A 22,500-nucleotide genomic window follows, 5' to 3' on the forward strand; every position below is an offset into this window, starting at 1 on the left:
AGTTTTTATGCTTTTTTGTTCAAATGAAATAAAGTAGAAGTAAAGTCGTTGTCTGAATTTTTTTACTGTGAAATCAGTTTGAATGGTTCAGTTTTCACATGACAAATGTTTTCTGCTGATCAGAGGTCAGGTAAGGTCACCGGCCTCTGCTGGTCCAAGATGGCTGCAGTAATAATAACGATTATTTATTAAGTTCCTTCGACACAGTTTCACAAAGATGTACAAATAAAAAGAAAATTAAATATCAAAGACTTTTTTAAAACATTTAAACTCAAAACAGTAATAATTGTGTAAAGAATTTCAGAAAATAGGTAATATTAAAAGAACAATTGTATAGAAGCTGTTCGAGATGATTTAACAAGTTTCTAGTCTGAGCTCTTCAGGTCCTGAACCACAGGCCGCTGAGGAGCTCGGGAGTAGATGCACCTTCTCTCCTTAAGGTGGCGCTGACGCTCCTCTGAAGATCACTGACTGTAAATAAAGATGACACGACAACTCCCCAACAGTGCAGCTAAATCATTTGGATCGCCCCCTGGTGTCTGGCTGCAGTATAGGTTATAAACCCCTCCTCCATGTTGGCAGATGGGACATGGACCAAACTAAAACCATCAAAGTAGACATTAAATAAATGTTTGTCAAAGATGATTTCTGTCATCTTAGGTAGTCGGTTGATTTGGTTCAAGGTCCCGTTTGCCTCTGGCCCCTGAAGCCCCTTGAATCACTCCTGCTCCCCAGTGGATGCTCTTCAGTCAGGTCTTTTCCCCTCAAACCAACGATGCTCAGTCTTTACATTCAACACGATGATTCTAACATCGGATCCATTTGTCCGTTGTTCTCACACTGACGTACGTTGTTTTCATTGCTGCTTCATCGAATCCGTGTCCTGGTGGATTGTTTAACTTTAGTCTCTGGTATCAGTACGAGACCAACAAGATGGTGGCAAAGATGGTCGAGTACTGAACGTAAACACCGTCTTCGGGTTAGGGTTAAGAAAATCCCACCAGAAATCCCACAGCGGCTCCGTGACCGTTGGAGATGTTGACGAAGAGGAGGCAGAGCAGCTGCAGGAACATCAGGATGAAGGCGATTTCTCCTCCAGGCCCCAGAAGGCCATAACACCAGTGTGCAGAAAGGTGGCATCTTGTTGGTGGTGGTAGGGTTTACGACTTATTCTGCAGCCAGCCACCAGGGGGCGATCAAGGATGAAGGCTTCACTTTTGTGAGCAGAGAAAAAAGCAACTGGATATAAACTGATTTTGTTTTTAATTTAAATTCCTTCACACAAATGAGATGAAACACACATATTAGATAATTCTTCACTTTATTTTTCAGGTCAAACAATGAGAGAAAAATATTCCCGCAAATAAAAACCACAAAAATAAAAATGTTCCTGATTCTATGAATGAGTTAAAATCTGTCAGTGATTTAACGTCTGAACTATGAAAACACGACTAAGGCCGGAGATGTACTTGATATACTTATAATATATATTTATAATTATAAATAACACTACCCGTCCACAAGATGCAATACCCACATGGACAGTAGGGGCAGTGTAGGGACAGATGCTCCCCATCGCAATCACTTTTTCTGCCATGAGCTCAGTGACCAGGGCTAACCTCCTCCAGGGACGCCATGTTTTTTTTATTACTGAATGCAGCTCCAGAGTTCTGTGGTGCGCCCTCTAGTGGAATACTCCAGGAACACATGTAGCACACATACATTCCAGTAGGGGGAGCTAGCAGTCGATGTGTACAGTCAACAAGATCACGAAAAAAACACGTCGTCAGTGCAGATGTTAAACAGCAGTTACTCGTCAGGGACATCATGGAGGTTCAGGGAGGTCCGGGACAACATGGAGGTTCAGGGAGGTCCGGGACATCATGGAGGTTCAGGGAGGTCCGGGACAACATGGAGGTTCAGGGACAACATGGAGGTTCAGGGAGGTCATGGAGGTTCAGGGAGGTCCGGGACATCATGGAGGTTCAGGGAGGTCCGGGACATCATGGAGGTTCAGGGACATCATGGAGGTTCAGGGAGGTCCGGGACATCATGGAGGTTCAGGGACATCATGGAGGTTCAGGGACATCATGGAGGTTCAGGGAGGTCCGGGACATCATGGAGGTTCAGGGGCAGCCGTGTACATTGTCTTTTTTGTAGCTAATGTACTAACATGATTCTTGCTGTTCTGGGTTCGAACCCTCACGGTTGATACACTTATTGGAAGTCGCTTCAGATGATATATAATGTAATACTGCTATGTAAAGTAATGTGTTAGTGGACTGAATATCACAGGTTCGATTCCTGCAGCCGAGATTCACTGTGGAACGTCTTTTGTGTCCAGCAGCTTTGACTCGCTCAGTCAGGAGGAAAACAGCTGATCTCAGGTCAGAGGTCAGGAAACGTTCTGGATCCCACTCGACCAAACCACGTCCTCGTGCCCGGTTGCGTACAGACGCCGCCGGAGAGGGCCGAGCGTCGGGGTCGTCTTGTTCACAGATTGAAGTTCAGTCTGTGTGTGTAGGAAGGTTTGATGCCGGACCCGTCTTCATCCTCCGTTCTCTTCTCTTCAGTCCATGATCGAATTTGATTGATTGAAGATTTCCTCCTCGGCGGCCGCCCCGCCCTCTAACCTCGTGCCGTCCTCACCGCCGCCGCCCGTCTCTGGTCCCGGACTTGGTGGCAGCAGCTCCTTGGAGCTGCTCGTGCTGGCGGCTCTGGCGATCCTGGTGAGCGTGTGCTCGTACGGAGAGGGCAGGTAGACCATGAGGAACACGCCGTCCGCCACATCCTGCTCGGAGCTGGAGCTGGGGAGCTGGTGCTGCCCCCTGCTGCGTCGGAGCGACGACAGCAACTCGCAGTTCCTCTCTGGGTCCTGCAGGTCCTCCAGGGCGATCACGTTGGCCAATCCCAGCTTTCCGTTGAGGCTGAAGCCACGCCTCCGGCGCAGGATCAGGAACCCGCTGATGCTGAGGAAGAGGAGGAGTACGGAGACGGTTGCTATGACGATGTAGGCGATGGATGCTGCACTGAGGATGGCTTCACCTGAACTTTGACCCTGAGAGAAAAAAATCTGATGATTATTACATGATTATTGATCAGCAGTTTCAATATTTTACATCTTTTACAACATGAATCAGTTTAATTTAACTTCAAACATTTTGAACGCACGGAGATCAAATTCAAACATTACGTTAGTTTTCAACAGCACATGAACACAACACGAGTTTAACACGGCTCCATATTTATAGATCTTATATATTTATTTATTTATAAATCATATCGTGTATAATTACATTTTTACTCTGTATAATTACTGTATTTTTGCATTAAATCATCATATAACATAAACAAATATTTAACAAACAGAAAAAATGGATTGATTAATTTTTTTCACTTCATGTTCAAACACATGAAGAAGAAATACAAAGTTGTTTTAGATATTTTTATATTTTTATCAGAAATTGTCACATTCAATAAGAGAAATTTATTTTAATTCATTGTTAATAATCAGAACTGAACTAATTAAATATGAACTTTAAACAGTTTAAACTTGTATATGATTTAAATCTAAGGAAAAGGGATGTTTGTGTTAATGGTAACATGTGACCGCCAGGAGGCGCTGTTGGCCAAACCTCTGTTTGGCCTCTTTCTTGTGAATTAATCTGTAACCATGGAAACAGCTGAAGGTCAGAGACAAACATGAAGCAGTTTTTATTTTATTTGAATATTTGATTTAAATTCTTCTGAATAAAAGATGAGAAACTCATTTCTTTAATAACTTAAGTTTAAATAATGAATAAATGTATTATTATAAATAATAGTTTTGTCTGAATCTCTTGGATAATAATCACATTTCTTTTAACAGATTTTTCTGTTTCATTTTCTCAGCTGTGTGTGAATGTGTTTTATGATTTTATTTCATAATGGAGCAGTTGAATGTTGATGCTTCTTGGATTATTTCTCTGCAGTATTTTTTATTTATTTTACAGATTAAAAGAGACTAATGATAAAGATATAAATTATGAATAAAGAATTTATCCATCCTTTGGATGATGAACTCACCGGAGTCTGTCGGTCGGTGGACGGCAGAGCCGAGGGCCCGGGGGACCAGTCCAGAGAGTCTCGACCGGCCGGACCAAACTTCATCCAGCTGCTCTCCAGCAGAGAACGCATGGTGGACTCAACTGAGAGCCAGGGGCCAGGAGACAAGAGGCAGGGGACAGGAGACGAGAGCCAGGAGACAAGAGCCAGGGGCCAGGAGACAAGAGCCAGGGGCCAGGAGACGAGATCCAGGGGCCAGGAGACGAGATCCAGGGGCCAGGAGACGAGAGCCAGGAGACAAGAGCCAGGGGCCAGGAGACGAGAGGCAGGGGACAGGAGACGAGAGCCAGGAGACGAGAGCCAGGAGACAAGAGCCAGGGGCCAGGAGACGAGATCCAGGGACCAGGAGACGAGAGCCAGGAGACAAGAGCCAGGGGCCAGGAGACGAGAGGCAGGGGACAGGAGACGAGAGCCAGGAGACGAGAGCCAGGAGACAAGAGCCAGGAGACAAGAGCCAGGAGACAAGAGCCAGGAGACAAGAGCCAGGGGCCCGAGAGCGCTCAGACGAGAAGGAGGAGAAAAAGGAGTCCAGACGCTGTGACGTGGGGACAGTGACTTGAGCGATGAAGTGATGAGCTTGAAATAAAAAGTGAGGGAGGAGGAGAAACGAGGGCAACAGACGACCAGAGGCGACGTCACTGATGGAGGGTTTAACACAACTGTGTGTGTGTGTGTGTGCATGTGTGTGTGTGTGTGCATGTGTGTGTGTGTGTGCATGTGTGTGTGTGCGTGCGTGCGTGTGTGCATGTGTGTGTGTGCGTGCGTGCGTGTGTGCACATGCGTGCGGAGCAGATTCACTCGGCTCCGTTTCAGTTACGCTTCTGTCACAACATTTTTACTCCTAAACTCATTTAATTGTATGAAACTTAATTAATTTCACTATTTTAATTTATGTTCTAATTTCTCACCAGAGGTTTAAATAAACGTGTCAAATTCTATTTTTTATGAATAATCACCTTCCTGTTGTGTTTTATCTAAAGTGTCGTTATCAGAAGTTTCAAAACTTTTCCGCCACAGACCTCAAAATAAAGTTCAGAGTCACTTGACGCCGTTTCATGGTTTCTCAATTATGGGTAAATATGTTGTATTTATCTGTTCTATAATCTGCACCCCCACAGGTCCTGACCCTGGTTTGTTGTTGACGACCTCAGTAAAGGTTCTTGAACTCGGCCATCTCAGATTTAAAGTGACACAAACAGGAAGTCAATGAACGTCACCACATTCCTACGTACTGAGAAATGTGTATCGTTACCAAGGTGACCAGTGTAGGCGGCATCAGGCTAAAAAGACGATTTATAACAATTTATTGTGCAGCACACAGAGCAGCAAAGCCTGCTGGGAAACGGTTACACACCACTGAGACCAAGTGAAACATCAAAGGAAACAAACACAGGAGATTTTTTAATCAAAGGCTAATTCAGAAAAACACAGCGACAACGTGAGCGAGCTGCTGATGTCACAGCGAAGGAGGCGCCAAGACAACGACTCTGCTGAGAAACGCACAAACACAACAAATATCCGATAAATTCAATGAACTTTGTGTTGAAGAACCAAACAAAATTTAAATGAAGCTCAGAATCTGATGTTTTCTAAACTGACTCCAAGCATCACACTGACCATCAGGTTTCTATGGCAACAGCATCAGGTTTCTATCTATATTTGGAAAATAAATCAAATCTAAAAACAAACAAATAAATTAAAATCTGATGTTAACGCTCTTCCCTCTGGTTCCGTGACTGTGACTCTCCGTCATGTGACCTCCTGGGGTCACATGTCTGGCTCACTAACTCGTGAAAGTGACGAGTCATTTAAACCCGATGACACTTTTTTACTAAGCTCTTCTTTCTGAAGAGAATCTGCTCTGAGACGAGCAGCGAGCGTCAATCAAACAAGAATCCTCAACTAAAGCGTCAAGCTGGACTTGTTATAAGCTTAACTCGTATCGTCATGACGACAATGAAACATGGGGAACCTTGGAGAAGGTGGTGGAACATGAGGTGGTGGACAGAGGACGTTGAGATCCACTGCAGCTCAGAGTTTTATGTGTCTTCATCACATCTTAAATAGACGCAGGTTAAAATCTCAGATCAACGATGTCAAACAACAGATATATAAGATAATAAAAGTGAGCGAGTGAAAGCGGAGAAACGTCGTCACATGTCGTCGACTCATTAGTCAAACGCCCTTTTTAAAAACGCCATCATGGACTTAGAGTAAATCCTTCCCTTCGCTGCAGCTGATCACGCTCGACAACATCTGTCCGCCCGCTGCTCGCCGACAACTGCAGCGAACAGGACAAATCGAGGTTAGGGGACGCAGGGAGGGGCCATGGTGGGGGGGGCTACTTCCTGGATGTGTTTGGGGGGGTGAGGACTCTGATTTTATATTATATTAAAATTCTTTAAAAGTAAACTTCTAAAGAACCTGCAAAACTTTATGTATTGTTTTATTTTGAAAACTCAGAAACTGAGACTTTTGTTAATGATGACGTTCAGACGTTCTCTTCCTGATTGGTTCTTATCAGTCACATGACTCGACTACCAGTGGTGTCACTAACACTTCAAGTTCTGTTAAGGGGGAGGGGGAGGGGGGGGGGGGGGGTGGGGAGGGGAGAGAGAGAGAGGGGGGGAGAGAGGGGGGGGGGAGGGAGAGAGAGGGGGGAGGGGGAGGGAGAGAGAGAGAGAGAGAGAGAGGGAGAGAGGAGTGGAAGAAGTAGGTGAAGAGAAAACGATGTTGACCTCTGTGAAAACAGACGAGTAAATCTTCTGATGACCCCCCCCATCTGCCCTCAATATGGTGCGAGCGGCTGAAGCTACAATCTCCCTCTCTCTCTCTCTCTCTCTCTCTCTCTCTCTCTCTCTCTCCTCCCTCCCCTCCCCTCCCCCCCCCCCCCCCCCCCCCCTCTCTCTCTCTCTCTGGTTTAAACACGTGAAGCGTCGACTTCCTGCTCGTTTCTCAGACTTGACAAAACTATGAAAATAAAAGAGACGATGCTCAAAGTGACACATGAAATATTTAAAACAACAAACACTTAAATAAACATGTTCACATACACACGTGTAGAATAAATGTCAGAATCAAACTTCACTGAGTTTTAAACATACGGATCAAAGATCCTCAGCAGTGCATCACATGTAAAGATGTGTTTCCATCATCATCATCTTCACTAACAGCAGGGACCCAGACAGAGATGAAGATGTTGTTGATGTCAAGATGAAGTAATAAGCTAATTAACATATTGGTGACATCATGGCGTTTACATTCTGTTTAGTGTCAGCAGGTTTCAGGCTTTATTATGAAATAAAACTGTTCACATGATTCTCTGTCACCACGGAACACGTATGAAACAGTGACTGAGACGGAGAATATGAAGACGACATGTTACCCAGAAGCCACTGCTCAGTCCTGATGACGTCCTGATGTTACAACCACGTGGTCACAGGATGGACAGAAGTTAAAGACGACGACATCTGTGTCGTGATTTCAGCGGCGTTCATGTGATCAACGATCCGAAGAGGACGTTAAAAGAGATAGAACTTCTGAGTGTCGTCATGGTAACAAGCAAGGGCTCTGCATCCTTGAAACGCCGGCGAGCGAAGGACAAACAACGACGGACAAAAGGTCCCTGACGATTTCTGTTAACGGCCCCTGACAACGTAAAGAAACCTGTTCATGCCAATTTATAAAACTATAATAGTCTATAGTCAACCAATAATGTCCATCAGTCAGTGACATCACCGACCAATCAGATGCTCCTGAAGCTTCACAGTGATGCATTCATCTCCTGTGGTTCTTCTTCTGTGGTTTCCATGTGCACGAGGGTGACGCACACGCCTGATGACCACAGACAGCGGCCGAGCAAACAAGAAGCGGAATAAAGCCTGAACATGAAACATGACGTGTGCATGTGAACTACAGGACCCAGAATCCACTGCACATTAAAGTCTCCGTCTATATGAGGCTGAAACAATCTTTTATATTCATACACCATCGGCCAATCAGATCATCTCATGTCACGTTTCAGCCAATCATCTTTCAAAGATCTGATGATGTCACTGTCTGCCTCAAAATCCACACGAACGCAACGATGGCGTCACAAGACGGCGGCAAACAGCGTCCGACTGCAACCCTCTAATTTGTGTCTTTACTTCCTTCCCTTCGTCTCATTCCTTCGCTGCAGCCTCACACGGTGATGTCATAGAGTCGGCCCACGCGACCCAGCCAATCACACAGCGCCTGGCGGACCCGGGCGTCTGTGATGTGGCACGAGAGCTGGCTGAGGCAGGGGTAGAGCGCCCCCTGGAGCGCCAGGAAGGAGGCGTCGGTCAGGAGGAGCGTCTGGTTGAGGAGAGTGAGGACCATGTTGGTCCACGCCTGCAGGAGGAGGAAACACAGATGATGTGAGGACGCCATGTTGTCTCTGAGCGGACTGAGTCAGCTGATCTGAAACACTCAAGAGTTTAAACCGTGACGACTCAGACAGGAAGTGAAATACAGCGGAAACACTGGAGCTTATGAAGACGGTGGTTTTACGACGTGTTCACGATGTACGTCTACCAGCAACGGTTCCTAGTGACATGAGGTCACATGACGAGGTCCTGAGTACTGAGGAGGAGTTTCAGGAGGAGCTCCGCCCCTTCATCACACACTTTGGTCTTTTTAACTTTGCAGAATCTTTGCAGAACCCCTCTGATCTAAATCATCATTATTATTATTATTATTGATAAAAAACAGCTGATAATAAAAGTGTTTTAATCTGAGCTGAATAATCAGTTCTTTTTTTATTTGTCTGAAACCTCTGATGCTGTTTTGTCATCATATCAAAGTTATATATCTTATATATTTCTACAAATATACGTGGTATTTGTGTAGTACCTGTATCTGAGCCTCGGAGTCTCTCAGTGAGATGCTGTGGGAGCTGATGGTGGATCCAGACCTCGGCCTCTTCTCCTGCCTCAGGACTTCAGGTCCTGCGCTGACCGAGTGCCTCAGTGGCGGCCCCTGCTGGTCCACCAGCTGCTGGGGCCTCTGCGGGGGCCTCTGCGGCTCCGCGGGCCCCCTCCTCTCCCCCACGCCCCCTCCCCCTGTGGCGGCGCGGCCCTGCTCCTTCATGAACAGGTTGACGTGGCTCTGCTGCTGCGGCTGCTGCTGCTGCTTCCTGCGTTTGTACTCCACCATCAGTTTGCTGATGGTTTTGTCGGTGGCGATGGTGTAAAGTTTGTTCCCGGCTTTTTCCCACCATTCCTGTCTCCTGCCCGGACCAACCCCGCCTCCCAATGAGCTCGCTGTGATGCCGGAGTCCCTCCGCTCGCCTCCGGTCCGGAAGTGATGCGGCAAACTTCCTGTGCAGCTGTGAGGAGACGAAACAGATGCTTTCAACTTCCTGTCATAATAATTATATTAATAATAAATGTGTCATGTGACGCAGTCAGACCTGAATCCTGAACTCTGCGTGGGCGTGTCTCCTGGTGATGTCGCGCTCACGTCCGCCACCTGACACCTGTACCCGCCTTCCTCCGACGGCGTCTCCCTCGCTGAGAGCCCGCCCACTGACGTCGGGGTAGAAGTCTCTGATTGGAAGAGAGGCAGGAAGAATATGTGGTCTCCTCCCCCTCCTCTCACTAGCGCTGCCTCCTCCAGCGTGCTCTCCAGGTCGCGGTGCATCTGGATGTAGCTGTTGCACAGATCCATGCACAGTTTGTAGAGACGTTTCACCAGCCACGCCCAGTCGGCGCTGCCCAGCGGCTGCACGCTGAGCGACGGGATGGGCGCTCGCCACGGGTGACGTTTGTCCCGGCCGCGAGGAGGACTGACCTGCCGAGCAGGGAGAGAGGAGGATGTTTGGTTTTAAGAAACTTCTGTGCTGAGCTGGAGGAGGAAACGTTCAGGAAGTTGTGAGCGTCACCTGTGCCGTTTCCTCGAAGATGTCTTCGTCCTCTGAAGAAGCAGATCCGGGGTGAGAGGAGTCAGAGCTTCCCTCCTCTTCCTCGTACAGAATCCTCTTCACCTGGAAACACGTGAAGCTCAAGTTTGATTTGAACGTAAGATGCTCAGAAGAAAATACGCTCCAAGCAAAGTCTGATGCAAAAATCAACAATAAAAATAGAATTAAAATAAATAAAGAGATGAAAACATTTAGTTCCAAACCCATAAAAAACCCTCAGATCTAAAACTGGATATTAACATTGATCAAACAAGAAACACTAAAATATTATTTATATAATTATATATATAGTATTGATTCATGTTTAAAAGATTCTGAAGCCCTGTAATTAAACCAAAAGCAGAAACGTTTGTTTACCTGCTGAGCCGTCATACCGTCGGCCTGACTGAGGGTGGCGCTCAGCAGAGCCTGGAAGTACAGGTTGAAGCTCATGGCAGACTGACGGTAAAGATTCGCTGCTCCACAAACACCCGACACCTTCATGAGCAGGTACTTCAGACCCGGGCGGGTGTCAAAGTCCCGCGCCGTCCTGCAGAAGTAAAGACGAGGACATGTTCCTGAATCTGATCAACGTCATCAGATCAATGATCTGCACTGGAATCGTCAATAACCTGTAAGAGTCCAGCAGCAGGTCCAAGATTATGGCTAAATTCGTCATGGAGATGTAGCGCAGGAAGCCGGCCGTGGGTCTGCCGGGGTCAGAGGTCACAGGCGTGACCCTGTCGTGACCCTCGGGCTGTTTGACGAACTCCTCCAGGAGGATGTCGCAGAGGTTCTGCAGCAGAACCTGATGAGACAGAAGACTCACCACGATGGTGCGGAACGGAATCCTAAAGAATCAGAGACCATGTTCCATCACAGTGTGCACGCAGCCGTGCACGCAGCCGTGCACTCATAACACACAGAGTGAGTAAAAGGACAGGAACACAGAACAGTGCACGTCAGTGACGTCACAGAAAAACAGTCTTACCCAATTTTCCTGTAACAGCAGCAGAAAGACAAACACACAGAGTGAGAAAAATGAAAAGTTCTTCTGTCTCCACATTTTCATTCAAACTGGAAACTAAACACCTAAAACGACACTTTAACATCTGATCAACTAGAATTACCGCCTGTTCCTGACGTGATGCATTCAGGTGACCTTTGACCTCCCAAATGGAATCAGTTAATCCGTGTGTGTGTGTGTGTGTGTGTGTGTGTGTCACCTCTTCTGAGCGTGTCCGTTGGACTGCTGGTCGGACGGCATCTCGATGATGAGGACGCAGGACTGAGCGTGTTCGAAGCCGTCCTTGCTGTTTGGCGTCTTTGGAGAACACTGAGTGTCCAACATGAAAACCTGAGACACGTGTTTACATCCATGTTATATTGGAAAAACACTTTGATTTTACTTTGAGTCTGTTTCACTCGTCCTGATGAAGACTGTGGGCACACCAACCTGCTGAGCCATAGCTTTGATCCTCCAGTACTCGGCCTCAGCTGAGGGCGAATGAGACGGAGCCGCCACCTTCACCTCGCAGGCGTCTCCAGAGAAACTGTCTGATCCACTGTGGAAACAGGCCAGAAGGTTCTGTAGAGACAGGAGGAGACGGAGGTAGAAGACTTTACATTCGTTTGTTTGTGTTCACACCAACAGGAACATGTGGGAACATCCAGGCGAGGGGCGGAGCCTGTAGAGCAGCAGGGGCGGAGCCTGTAGAGCAGCAGGAAGCCGGACATGACGTATAAACTCTGCTGTGGAAAGATCAGTGTTGTTGTTTACAGCTCATCCACACCGGCGTCGGCCCTCATCACCAGAAGATCTGGAACCTCCTCGTGTTTCCAAGTGGACGTCTTCGTCTTCTACGTGTACGGCTCCTCTTCTTCATCCTGAGATCTTTGTGTTCTTCCAGTTTCACGTCCGTCACGTGTTAGAAACCTCATCAACACGTCCACTCGCTCACTGGGAAGCTTCCACACATTGTCCTGCTGTTTCCTCACATGGACTCACTCTGACATGTTACACACATTTTACCAGGAGGCTGCAGGAGAAGATCCAGAACATGTCCAGAGACACTGACTCTGACATTTGTTCTCAGTCAGTTTTCATTAAAACCTTCGTTCTTGCAGATGAATCAGTTTCATAAAGAACTTACATTACAGTGAATCTGACCTGAATGAATAAAATCTGCTTTTCTGTAAATCGGCTCAGAGGTCGTGTGTTAATGTGTCTGAAAGCAGAAGCTTTATGTTAAAGCTGCGACATTAAAGCTTCATGTCACAGTTTGTTCTTTACATTAGAACTGATGAACTTTCATCACATCTTCATTTCAGAAAATGATTTTATTGTCAACGTGTACATGATTTTATTGATGCAGACATTCTGACTCTTTTAATAAAAAATAAAACGAATAAAAACATTTAATCTAAGTTGTTTTCTTCAGAATCTGAAGTTAAACCTCTCTGATTGTTTTCATCCTCCTTCTCCGTCATTCAGCGTCTCTCAAACACATTTATCTCATGTTTATTTCCCCGCGGTCCCGACTGAAAGGTGACGGAGGCTTTGCAGCTGCGGCTCGACGACAGGAAGCAGCTGGAATCAGACGAGCTGCGTCTCGGAATCGGGGCTAAACACACTTTTTATTCACTGTCCTGTTTGTGGCTCTAATCTGTTCATCCGTCTCTAATTCTCTGTTTGTCCCGTTTCTATGTTTCTCTTTTTACTTTATGTATTTTAATATTGTTTGTTCAGATTATGCTGTTTTTAAATCAGAGTTAGAAATAAACTTAATTGACAGAGGAACCTTATGAGACCTGCTGTGACGTCCTGATTGGAGCCAACTGATGTGGACTTTAAGTTATTAAAAAATGCATTATAATAATTAAAAAACATTTTGAATGCACATATTTTCTGTTTTGTTTGTTTTAATATCAGCAAACATAAACACAGATAATGATTCTTTTTTAATCAACTAATTAATAAATGAGTCGACCTGAGTTATAAACACACTATGAATTATATAACATATTATCGACACGTGTAAAACATGCAACACGTTTCTGCTCAGTGTGTAAATGTGTCTCTTTAACGACCACATTAAAACAATGGTGTTATATAAACACATGTATGTTCACAACATGTGACTCACATGTATGTTCACAACATGTGACTCACATGTATGTTCACAACATGTGACTCACATGTATGTTCACAACATGTGAGTCACATGATGAAAAACTCTGATTTACTTTTACCACAAAGATTAAAACAAAAGATCAACGACTCAAAAGTCAACAAGTAAAAAAATCTGTCAATGGTAATAAGACCATCTTCATCTTCATCATCTTCATCATCTTCATCACTCACTCTGACACACACACACACACAGCTCTAAGCTGTAAAGCTGCTTAACATCAGTCTGTCATGCAACTGCCACACAACTGTAGGAACTCACAACATCCACTGATGAAATGTCACCTCTAACAAACCCGCACACACACACGCGCACACACACGCGCACACACACGTGCACACACACACACACACACACACACACACACACGCACACACACACACCACATGTGTTGCCATTAGTATAGCTGCTTGTGTCTTTACTACAGTAGATATTTATTGACCTAAGTATTATATTTGTGAATCGATGTTAAAATAATAATAAATTATATTTGCAGTTAAAGAGCCAGTGTGTGTGTGTCTTTGTGTGTCTGTGTGTGTCTGTGTGTGTCTGTGTGAGTGAGGTTAAATGGGGCTCTTGCTGTGGACTGTCAGCATGTTGACAGTATTAACAGCCGAGGCTTTCAGATTATTGTGTCCTGACCAGCGGCTGCAGATGGATTACAGTGTGTGTGTGTGTGTGTGTGTGTGTGTGTGTGTGTGTGTCGTTGTTCATTTCTTCTCTGCACAGTGCGTCGTACAAACACCACAGTGTGTCGACCTGAATGAAACGGAGTTGTTACCTTGACGGGCTCTAACGTGGCAGAGAAAGCATCCTGCAGCGCGCAGCACGCCAAACGCCACATCTCCTCCGTGAAGACGGGGCCGACCGTCACCAGCACGTATCTGCAGAGCGAACATCAGACACATGACGGCGTCACGCTACACACGCTACACACGCTACACACGTGTGTAGCGTGTGTAACACGAGTCTGTTCTACTGTGGTGTGGTCACCTGATGCAGGAGCAGCCGACTCTGGAGATGGTCTCCGCAGGTTCAGACACACACGACACCAGCAGCTTAAACATGTCCTTCAACATCAGGTTGATCAGAGACTCGTAGCCAATGTCTGCACACAACAACACAACAACATGATAGGACATGAGACATGACACAACAACACAACAACATGAGAGGACATGAGACATGAGACAACAACATGAGACAACAACACAACAACATGAGAGGACATGAGACATGAGACAACAACATGAGACAACAACACAACAACATGAGAGGACATGAGACATGAGACAACAACACAACAACATGAGAGGACATGAGACATGAGACAACAACACAACAACATGAGAGGACATGAGACATGAGACAACAACATGAGACAACAACACAATAACATGAGAGGACATGAGACATGAGACAACAACATGAGACAACAACATGAGACAACAACACAACAACATGAGAGGACATGAGACATGAGACAACAACATGAGACAACAACACAACAACATGAGAGGACATGAGACATGAGACAACAACATGAGACAACAACACAATAACATGAGAGGACATGAGACATGAGACAACAACATGAGACAACAACATGAGACAACAACACAACAACATGAGAGGACATGAGACATGAGACAACAACATGAGACAACACAACAACATGAGAGGACATGAGACATGAGACAACAACATGAGACAACAACACAACAACATGAGAGGACATGAGACATGAGACAACAACATGAGACAACAACATGAGACAACAACACAACAACATGAGAGGACATGAGACATGAGACAACAACATGAGACAACACAACAACATGAGAGGACATGAGACATGAGACAACAACATGAGACAACAACACAACAACATGAGAGGACATGAGACATGAGACAACAACATGAGACAACAACACAACAACATGAGAGGACATGAGACATGAGACAACAACATGAGACAACAACATGAGACAACAACACAACAACATGAGAGGACATGAGACATGAGACAACAACATGAGACAACAACACAACAACATGAGAGGACATGAGACATGAGACAACAACATGAGACAACAACACAACAACATGAGAGGACATGAGACATGAGACAACAACATGAGACAACAACACAACAACATGAGGACATGAGACATGAGACAACAACAACAACAACATGAGACATGAGACAACAACATGAGACAACAACACAACAACATGAGACAACATGAGACATGAGACAACAACATGAGACAACATGAGACATGAGACAACAACATGAGACAACATGAGACATGAGACAACAACACAACAACATGAGACAACATGAGACAACAACACAACAACATGAGACGACATGAGACAACAACATGAGACAACATGAGACAACAACACACCAACATGAGACATGAGACAACAACACAACAACAACACAACAACATGAGAGGACATGAGACATGAGACAACAACATGAGACAACAACACAACAACATGAGAGGACATGAGACATGAGACAACAACATGAGACAACAACACAACAACATGAGAGGACATGAGACAACATGAGACATGAGACAACAAAATGAGACAACATGAGACATGAGACAACAACACAACAACATGAGACAACAACACAACAACATGAGACGACATGAGACATGAGACAACAACATGAGACAACAACATGAGACAACATGAGACATGAGACAACAACAACAACATGAAACAACAACACAACAACATGAGACAACATCACAACAACATGAGACAACAACACAACAACATGAGACAACATAAGACAACAACACAACAACATGAGACGACATGAGACATGAGACAACAACATGAGACAACAACACACCAACATGAGACAACATGAGACATGAGACAACAACATGAGACATGAGACAACATGAGACAACAACACAACAACATGAGACAACATGAGACATGAGACAACAACAACATGAGACATGAGACAACAACACAACAACATGAGACAACATCACAACAACATGAGACAACAACACAACAACCTGAGACAACATGAGACAACAACACACGAACATGAGACAACATGAGACATGAGACAACAACATGAGACAACAACACAACAACATGAGAGGACATGAGACAACAACACAACATGAGACAACATCACAACAACATGAGACAACAACAACAACATGAGACAACAACACAACAACCTGAGACAACATGAGACAACAACACACCAACATGAGACAACATGAGACATGAGACAACAACATGAGACAACAACACAACAACATGAGACAACATGAGACAACAACATGAGACAACAACACAACAACATGAGACAACAACACGAGACATGAGACACCAACATGAGACAACATGAGACATGAGACAACAACATGAGACAACATGAGACAACAACATGAGACAACATGAGACAACAACACAACATGAGACAACATGAGACAACAACACAACAACATGAGACAACAACAACAACAACATGAGACAACAACAACAACATGAGACAACATGAGACATGAGACAACAACATGAGACAACAACACAACATGAGACAACATGAGACAACAACACAACAACATGAGACAACATGAGACAACAACACAACAACATGAGACAACAACAACATGAGACAACATGAGACATGAGACAACAACATGAGACAACAACAACAACATGAGAGGACATGAGACATGAGACAACAACAACAACATGAGACAACAACATGAGACAACAACACAACAACATGAGACAACAACAAAACAACATGAGACAACAACACAACATGAGACAACAACAACATGAGACAACAACACACCAACATGAGACAACATGAGACATGAGACAACAACATGAGACAACATGAGACAACAACACAACATGAGACAACAACACAACAACACGAGACATGAGACAACAACACAACATGAGACAACAACAACAACATGAGATATGAGACAACAACATGAGACATGAGACAACATGAGGCATGAGACAACAACAACATGAGACAACAACAACAACAACAACATGAGACAACAACATGAGACAACAACATGAGATATGAGACAACAACATGAAATATGAGACAACAACAACATGAGACAACACAAGACAACAACAACAACATGAGACAACAACACAACAACACAAGACAACAACAACAACATGAGACAACAACATGAGACTGGGCTGTGTAGCGTGATGGAAGTAGAAGAAGATGGCGTCTCTGACCTGAGTGTATGAAACTGTTGACGTGTTCCACCACCAGCTCACACGACAAACCGATGGCGTGTTTGAAGTTTGCCGCCGCCACATCCCAGTAGGAGTGGTCGCCATGGCTACGCTGCAGCCACAGGGACATCACAGGAAGCAGCAGCTGGATGACGGCGAAGATGCCAAACCCCGGACCTGTAAGGGGGGGGGGGCAGAATTTAAGTCACACTGTTTGGCTGTGTTTGTGTGTGTGTGTGTCTGTGTCGTGTTACCTGGTACGACAGTGACTTCTCTCAAGAGACTGAACAGCAGCTCCAGAGTTGGAGGTTGATGCGTCCGAGGACAGTTCGAAACTGAAGCTGTGAGCTGCTCCAACAACAGAATCCAGACCTGGATCAGACCTGCAGAGAGCGTACGAGGCGTTCAGGGCCGTCGTCTGGAGCACAGGGTCGCACGGAGCAGAGGGAGCGATGGAGTATTTACCTGTGTTGTCATCAAACTCCTGCAGGACACAGTCCATCCCGTCCTCGCTGCTGACAGAGCGCTCCTGTGATCTCATTGGCAGGCTGGCGAGCCGCGCCCCCAGAAACACGGGTTTGGACGGCATCTTATAGATCTTAGCCAGCAGCTGTCAATCAAACGCACAGTCGCTTATTTCACAGGAAAATATAAAGCAACAAATTACCACCCACACTGACATGTTCCCCCTAACTCATCCCTGTTGCTATGGTTACGCCTTAGCAACACAGACTTGTGTAAACTGGTCTCGTTTCAGTTTGAAAACTCTGGGTTTGTGTTTCAGTCTGAACAGAAACTGAGACTTTAGTAAACGATGACACGTTCTCTTCCTGATTGGTTCTCATCAGTCACATGACTCGACTACCAGCGGTGAACACAAAGCTAACACTTCCTGTCAGTAACACTTCCTGTTTCTAACACTTCCTGTCAGTAACACTTCCTGTTTCTAACACTTCCTGTTTCTAACACTTCCTGTCAGTAACACTTCCTGTTTCTAACACTTCCTGTCAGTAACACTTCCTGTTTCTAACACTTCCTGTCAGTAACAGTTCCACCTCGTCGTCCCTGCTCTGACTCTTCACCATCACTGCTCCTCCTTCAGAGGAGTTTCTGTTACTAAGCAACCAGCTGCAGAGGAGACCATCTACTTCCTGTTTACACCACGTGACCAGTGTAGGTGAACGGTCATGTGACCTGTGTGTTCAGATGTGTTAGTACGGACAGAGCCTGCGGGGACTCGAACCTGTGAACATCTTCGGAGGTAGTCGAGAGCTGGCAGACAGAGGTCAGTGGAGCTGTGACCCGACACATGGACACAGTCTCCGATCTCCTTATAGTCCACCTCCCCTACACGCACACGCACACGCACACACACACACACACAAAATACGATTTAGGAACAAAACATTGTTACACATGACATGGAGACAGTTGTATGCTGTTGTATATCCTGCGACAAATACATGTTTTGTATCGGCCACAGTGACGTTGACCTTTGACCCTTTCATCAGTTAATCTGTGAGTCGAAGTGAACATTTGTACCAATTTAAAGGAAATTCTCTCAAGGCGTTCTTGAGATATCGTGTACACAACAATGGGTTGGACGGACAACCTGACAACAGAACGCCTCTGGCCACTAGGTGTCGCCTGCGCAGAGGCATAAAGATTAAATGTGTGAACGTTTCTATTTTCATTTACACAAACGTAACCCTCCGCTCCTCCTCATGTTTTGACTACGTGAAGTAAACATGATTGAAGGAGAAATGAAAATCACAGAGGATCTGTATAACGACACGAACCTAAACCTTTGACGAACTTCATCAGACAAACGATGTAGTCGGTGGCGGCGTTGGCAAAAACCTGGATGTTGTCGGTGTTGATGAACGCCTCGAAGACGTCGAACACCGGAGCCTGAGACTTCCCTACAGGGAGAAGGAGAGGAGGAGGGATGGAGGAGGATGATGGTGGGTCAGAGGATGAGAGGAGGTGGAGAAGAATTTATCGTCATTTCTCTTTAACGTTCAGATGTGTAGATGAAGAACTTTTATTTTATGTTTGGTCAGACGGACCCATGGAGTACTCTCCCAGCAGATAGTCTTTGGTGTCTGTCTTGCTGCCGTGCACCGTCCTCAGAGCGCTGAACAGAGGCCTCCACCCTGACAGGATCTGAGGAGAACACATCTCCACCAGCTCGCCGATCGACGTGATCACCTGCAGGGAGACAAACGCACACACACCTTTAAGAACGTGCGACTGACTCAGCTCGTTCACGTTTAATCACCTGAGACTTTAAAACGATTTCCTGCAGAGACTCGACCTGGTCCTGCACGTCCTCGTCGCACAGCTCCAGCTGCATGATGTGTTCAAACGGCCTGAACAGAGCCTCGTTAAAATGGAAGTGTGGAAGCTCCGCCCAGCTAGTCAGGACCTCCATCAAGACGTCATGGATGAAGGAAACGGCCTTCTGGGAAACATGGCGCTCGTTGTGACACGCCGCCTGGAAGCAATTCAATTCAATTGTATTTAGCACCAAATCATAATATACATTATCTCAAGGCTCTTTTTTTATTTTGTATTATTTAATTTGGAGAGGACAGAGTGAGAGTAAGCTGTGAAGGGGGGGGGGCAGACAGAGAGTGGGGGAAGACGTTACATTGAGTCCAAAGTGACTCACAATAGGTGCATCAACCATGAGGAACAAACCAGAACAACAAGTGGTTAGCTCGCAGTGAGGGAGCAGCTGATTGGCAGAAGCAGAGCGGAGTGGACGGGCGGGGGTGTGAGGTTTGACCATGTCCTGGATGTAGACTGGACCCGATCCGTTCACAGCACGGTTGCTGTGTTTTGAAACGAATGCAGGCAGCCACTGGTAACCAGTGAAGGGAGCGTGAGTGAATTTAGGTTAAAGACCAGTGGAGCTGCTGCTTCCTGGATGAGCTGCAGCACAGGGCCGCGGGTCGGACTCGAACCCGGGCCGCTACGGGCGGGGCCTAGCCTCAATGGGGCGGCAGCTCTACCAGGTGAGATATACTCCCCCCTCTAGGCTCTTTACATAGAAGGTCGAAATCTTAACAATTAAACACAAGCAGAAGAAACGTTTACAGTTCCTTACCTCCACCAGGTGTGGCGCCACCACGCTCCACGCCCTCATCATGTGGAGCAGAGGTCGGTTCTTGTTCCTGACGATCCGCAGCATGGCCTCGCCCAATCGGAAGAGATGGAGGGCGCTGCGGCGCTCCAGCGTCGACTTAGCTTCTCCTGCAGACGTAGAAACTCTAACGTTAGTTTCACGGTAATCAGAAATCAAATAAAGACAATAAAAAATATGTGTGTGTGTGTGTGTACCTGGCATTGCCAGTGAATAGTCTCCAGTCTCAGTGACGGAGTCAAACAGTTGAGACTGAGACGCTTTTCTCAACTGCTGCAGGAAAAACACCAAACCCACCAGGTTCAGTTTGGTGGCAGCTTCTTCAAACAACCTGCAACACACACACACACACACACACACACAGAGTTAATTTTATTTTATTTTAATATATATATATATATATATAGGGTTACTGACAGAACTTGTGAATGTGTGTTCAGTCCATCTGTTGTAAAAGATCAGTGAGAAAAGTTTTTATTCGCTCTTAAAAGCAGCCGAGATAACTGCTTACATAAGAGATGATCCATGGAATAAATACACACACACACACACACACACACACACACACACACACACACACACAGCGGCAGTAACAGGCAGAGTGTGTTTGTGTGTGTGTGTGTGTGTGTGTGTGTGTGTGTGTGTGTGTGTGTGTGTGTTGGGCCAGGGAATAAACTTAAATAAATGCACAATTGTTGTCATCACGCACAGACACTCACATATATATTTCAATATAAAATAAGACCCATATATTTGTGTCTATACAAACAAGCTCTGAAATGAATCTAGTTATTAAAAATAAAATGTTCTATTATCGTATAAAATATATTAAATTTTGTCAGTTTAGTGTTATAGAGATTTATAACAGTGTTAAATAACGACACAAATATATGTATGAACCACAGCAGAAATTAAATGTGATGGCTCCGTTCTGCTGCTGCCACCTTGTGGCTGTTATGAGAAGTCACATCCTGCTGAATATCATTTTAATGAGGTTCAATAAATTCTGTGAACAACATAACTGCCAGAAAATACTATGTTTTTATCTTATTTAGTTTTCTATTTATTTTGTATTTATATGATGATAAATATTTTTCATCATATTTGATTCATCAGGTGTTTATGGAAATGTAAAGCAGCTAAAATGAATCGTCCTGTGTGTCCTCAGGGTTAAACATGTGATGACCATGTGATGACCAAGTGATGACCAAGTGATGACGATGTGATGACGATGTGATGACCATGTGATGACCAAGTGATGACCATGTGATGACCAAGTGATGACCAAGTGATGACCATGTGATGACGATGTGATGACCATGTGATGACCATGTGATGACCATGTGATGACCAAGTGATGACCAAGTGATGACCATGTGATGACGATGTGATGACGATGTGATGACCATGTGATGACCAAGTGATGACCATGTGATGACCAAGTGATGACCATGTGATGACCAAGTGATGACCATGTGATGACCAAGTGATGACCATGTGATGACCATGTGATGACCAAGTGATGACCATGTGATGACCAAGTGATGACCAAGTGATGACCATGTGATGACCAAGTGATGACGATGTGATGACCAAGTGATGACCATGTGATGACCATGTGATGACCAAGTGATGACCAAGTGATGACCATGTGATGACCAAGTGATGACCATGTGATGACCATGTGATGACCAAGTGATGACCAAGTGATGACCATGTGATGACCATGTGATGACCAAGTGATGACCATGTGATGACCATGTGATGACCAAGTGATGACCAAGTGATGACCAAGTGATGACGATGTGATGACCATGTGATGACCAAGTGATGACGATGTGATGACGATGTGATGACCATGTGAT

The 22,500-nt window shown here is 45.3% G+C and overlaps 1 protein-coding gene across 1 annotated transcript in view; it reads right to left on the reverse strand.

Moving 5' to 3' along the window:
* Window positions 1–8,120: 8,120 nt before the first annotated feature.
* The window catches only part of arfgef3 (ARFGEF family member 3), a 30,656-nt gene continuing 16,276 nt past the window's right edge, over window positions 8,121–22,500 (reverse strand). The window contains exons 22-41 of the mRNA XM_034609231.1: window positions 20,833–20,966; window positions 20,600–20,745; window positions 19,805–19,984; window positions 19,557–19,698; window positions 19,287–19,409; window positions 18,731–18,834; window positions 17,953–18,097; window positions 17,742–17,870; window positions 17,488–17,664; window positions 14,212–14,326; window positions 14,000–14,102; window positions 11,484–11,615; window positions 11,254–11,384; window positions 11,019–11,036; window positions 10,660–10,878; window positions 10,406–10,577; window positions 10,010–10,111; window positions 9,539–9,918; window positions 8,980–9,454; window positions 8,121–8,478 (exon numbers count right to left, since the gene is read on the reverse strand). Of these exons, the coding sequence (XP_034465122.1) occupies window positions 8,287–8,478; window positions 8,980–9,454; window positions 9,539–9,918; window positions 10,010–10,111; window positions 10,406–10,577; window positions 10,660–10,878; window positions 11,019–11,036; window positions 11,254–11,384; window positions 11,484–11,615; window positions 14,000–14,102; window positions 14,212–14,326; window positions 17,488–17,664; window positions 17,742–17,870; window positions 17,953–18,097; window positions 18,731–18,834; window positions 19,287–19,409; window positions 19,557–19,698; window positions 19,805–19,984; window positions 20,600–20,745; window positions 20,833–20,966 (3,319 nt within the window). The 3' untranslated portion in view covers window positions 8,121–8,286. The remainder of the gene's footprint in view (window positions 8,479–8,979; window positions 9,455–9,538; window positions 9,919–10,009; window positions 10,112–10,405; window positions 10,578–10,659; window positions 10,879–11,018; window positions 11,037–11,253; window positions 11,385–11,483; window positions 11,616–13,999; window positions 14,103–14,211; window positions 14,327–17,487; window positions 17,665–17,741; window positions 17,871–17,952; window positions 18,098–18,730; window positions 18,835–19,286; window positions 19,410–19,556; window positions 19,699–19,804; window positions 19,985–20,599; window positions 20,746–20,832; window positions 20,967–22,500) is intronic.

The sequence above is a fragment of the Hippoglossus hippoglossus genome, chromosome 15 (genome assembly GCF_009819705.1).
Source record: "Hippoglossus hippoglossus isolate fHipHip1 chromosome 15, fHipHip1.pri, whole genome shotgun sequence".
NCBI lineage: Eukaryota > Metazoa > Chordata > Actinopteri > Pleuronectiformes > Pleuronectidae > Hippoglossus > Hippoglossus hippoglossus.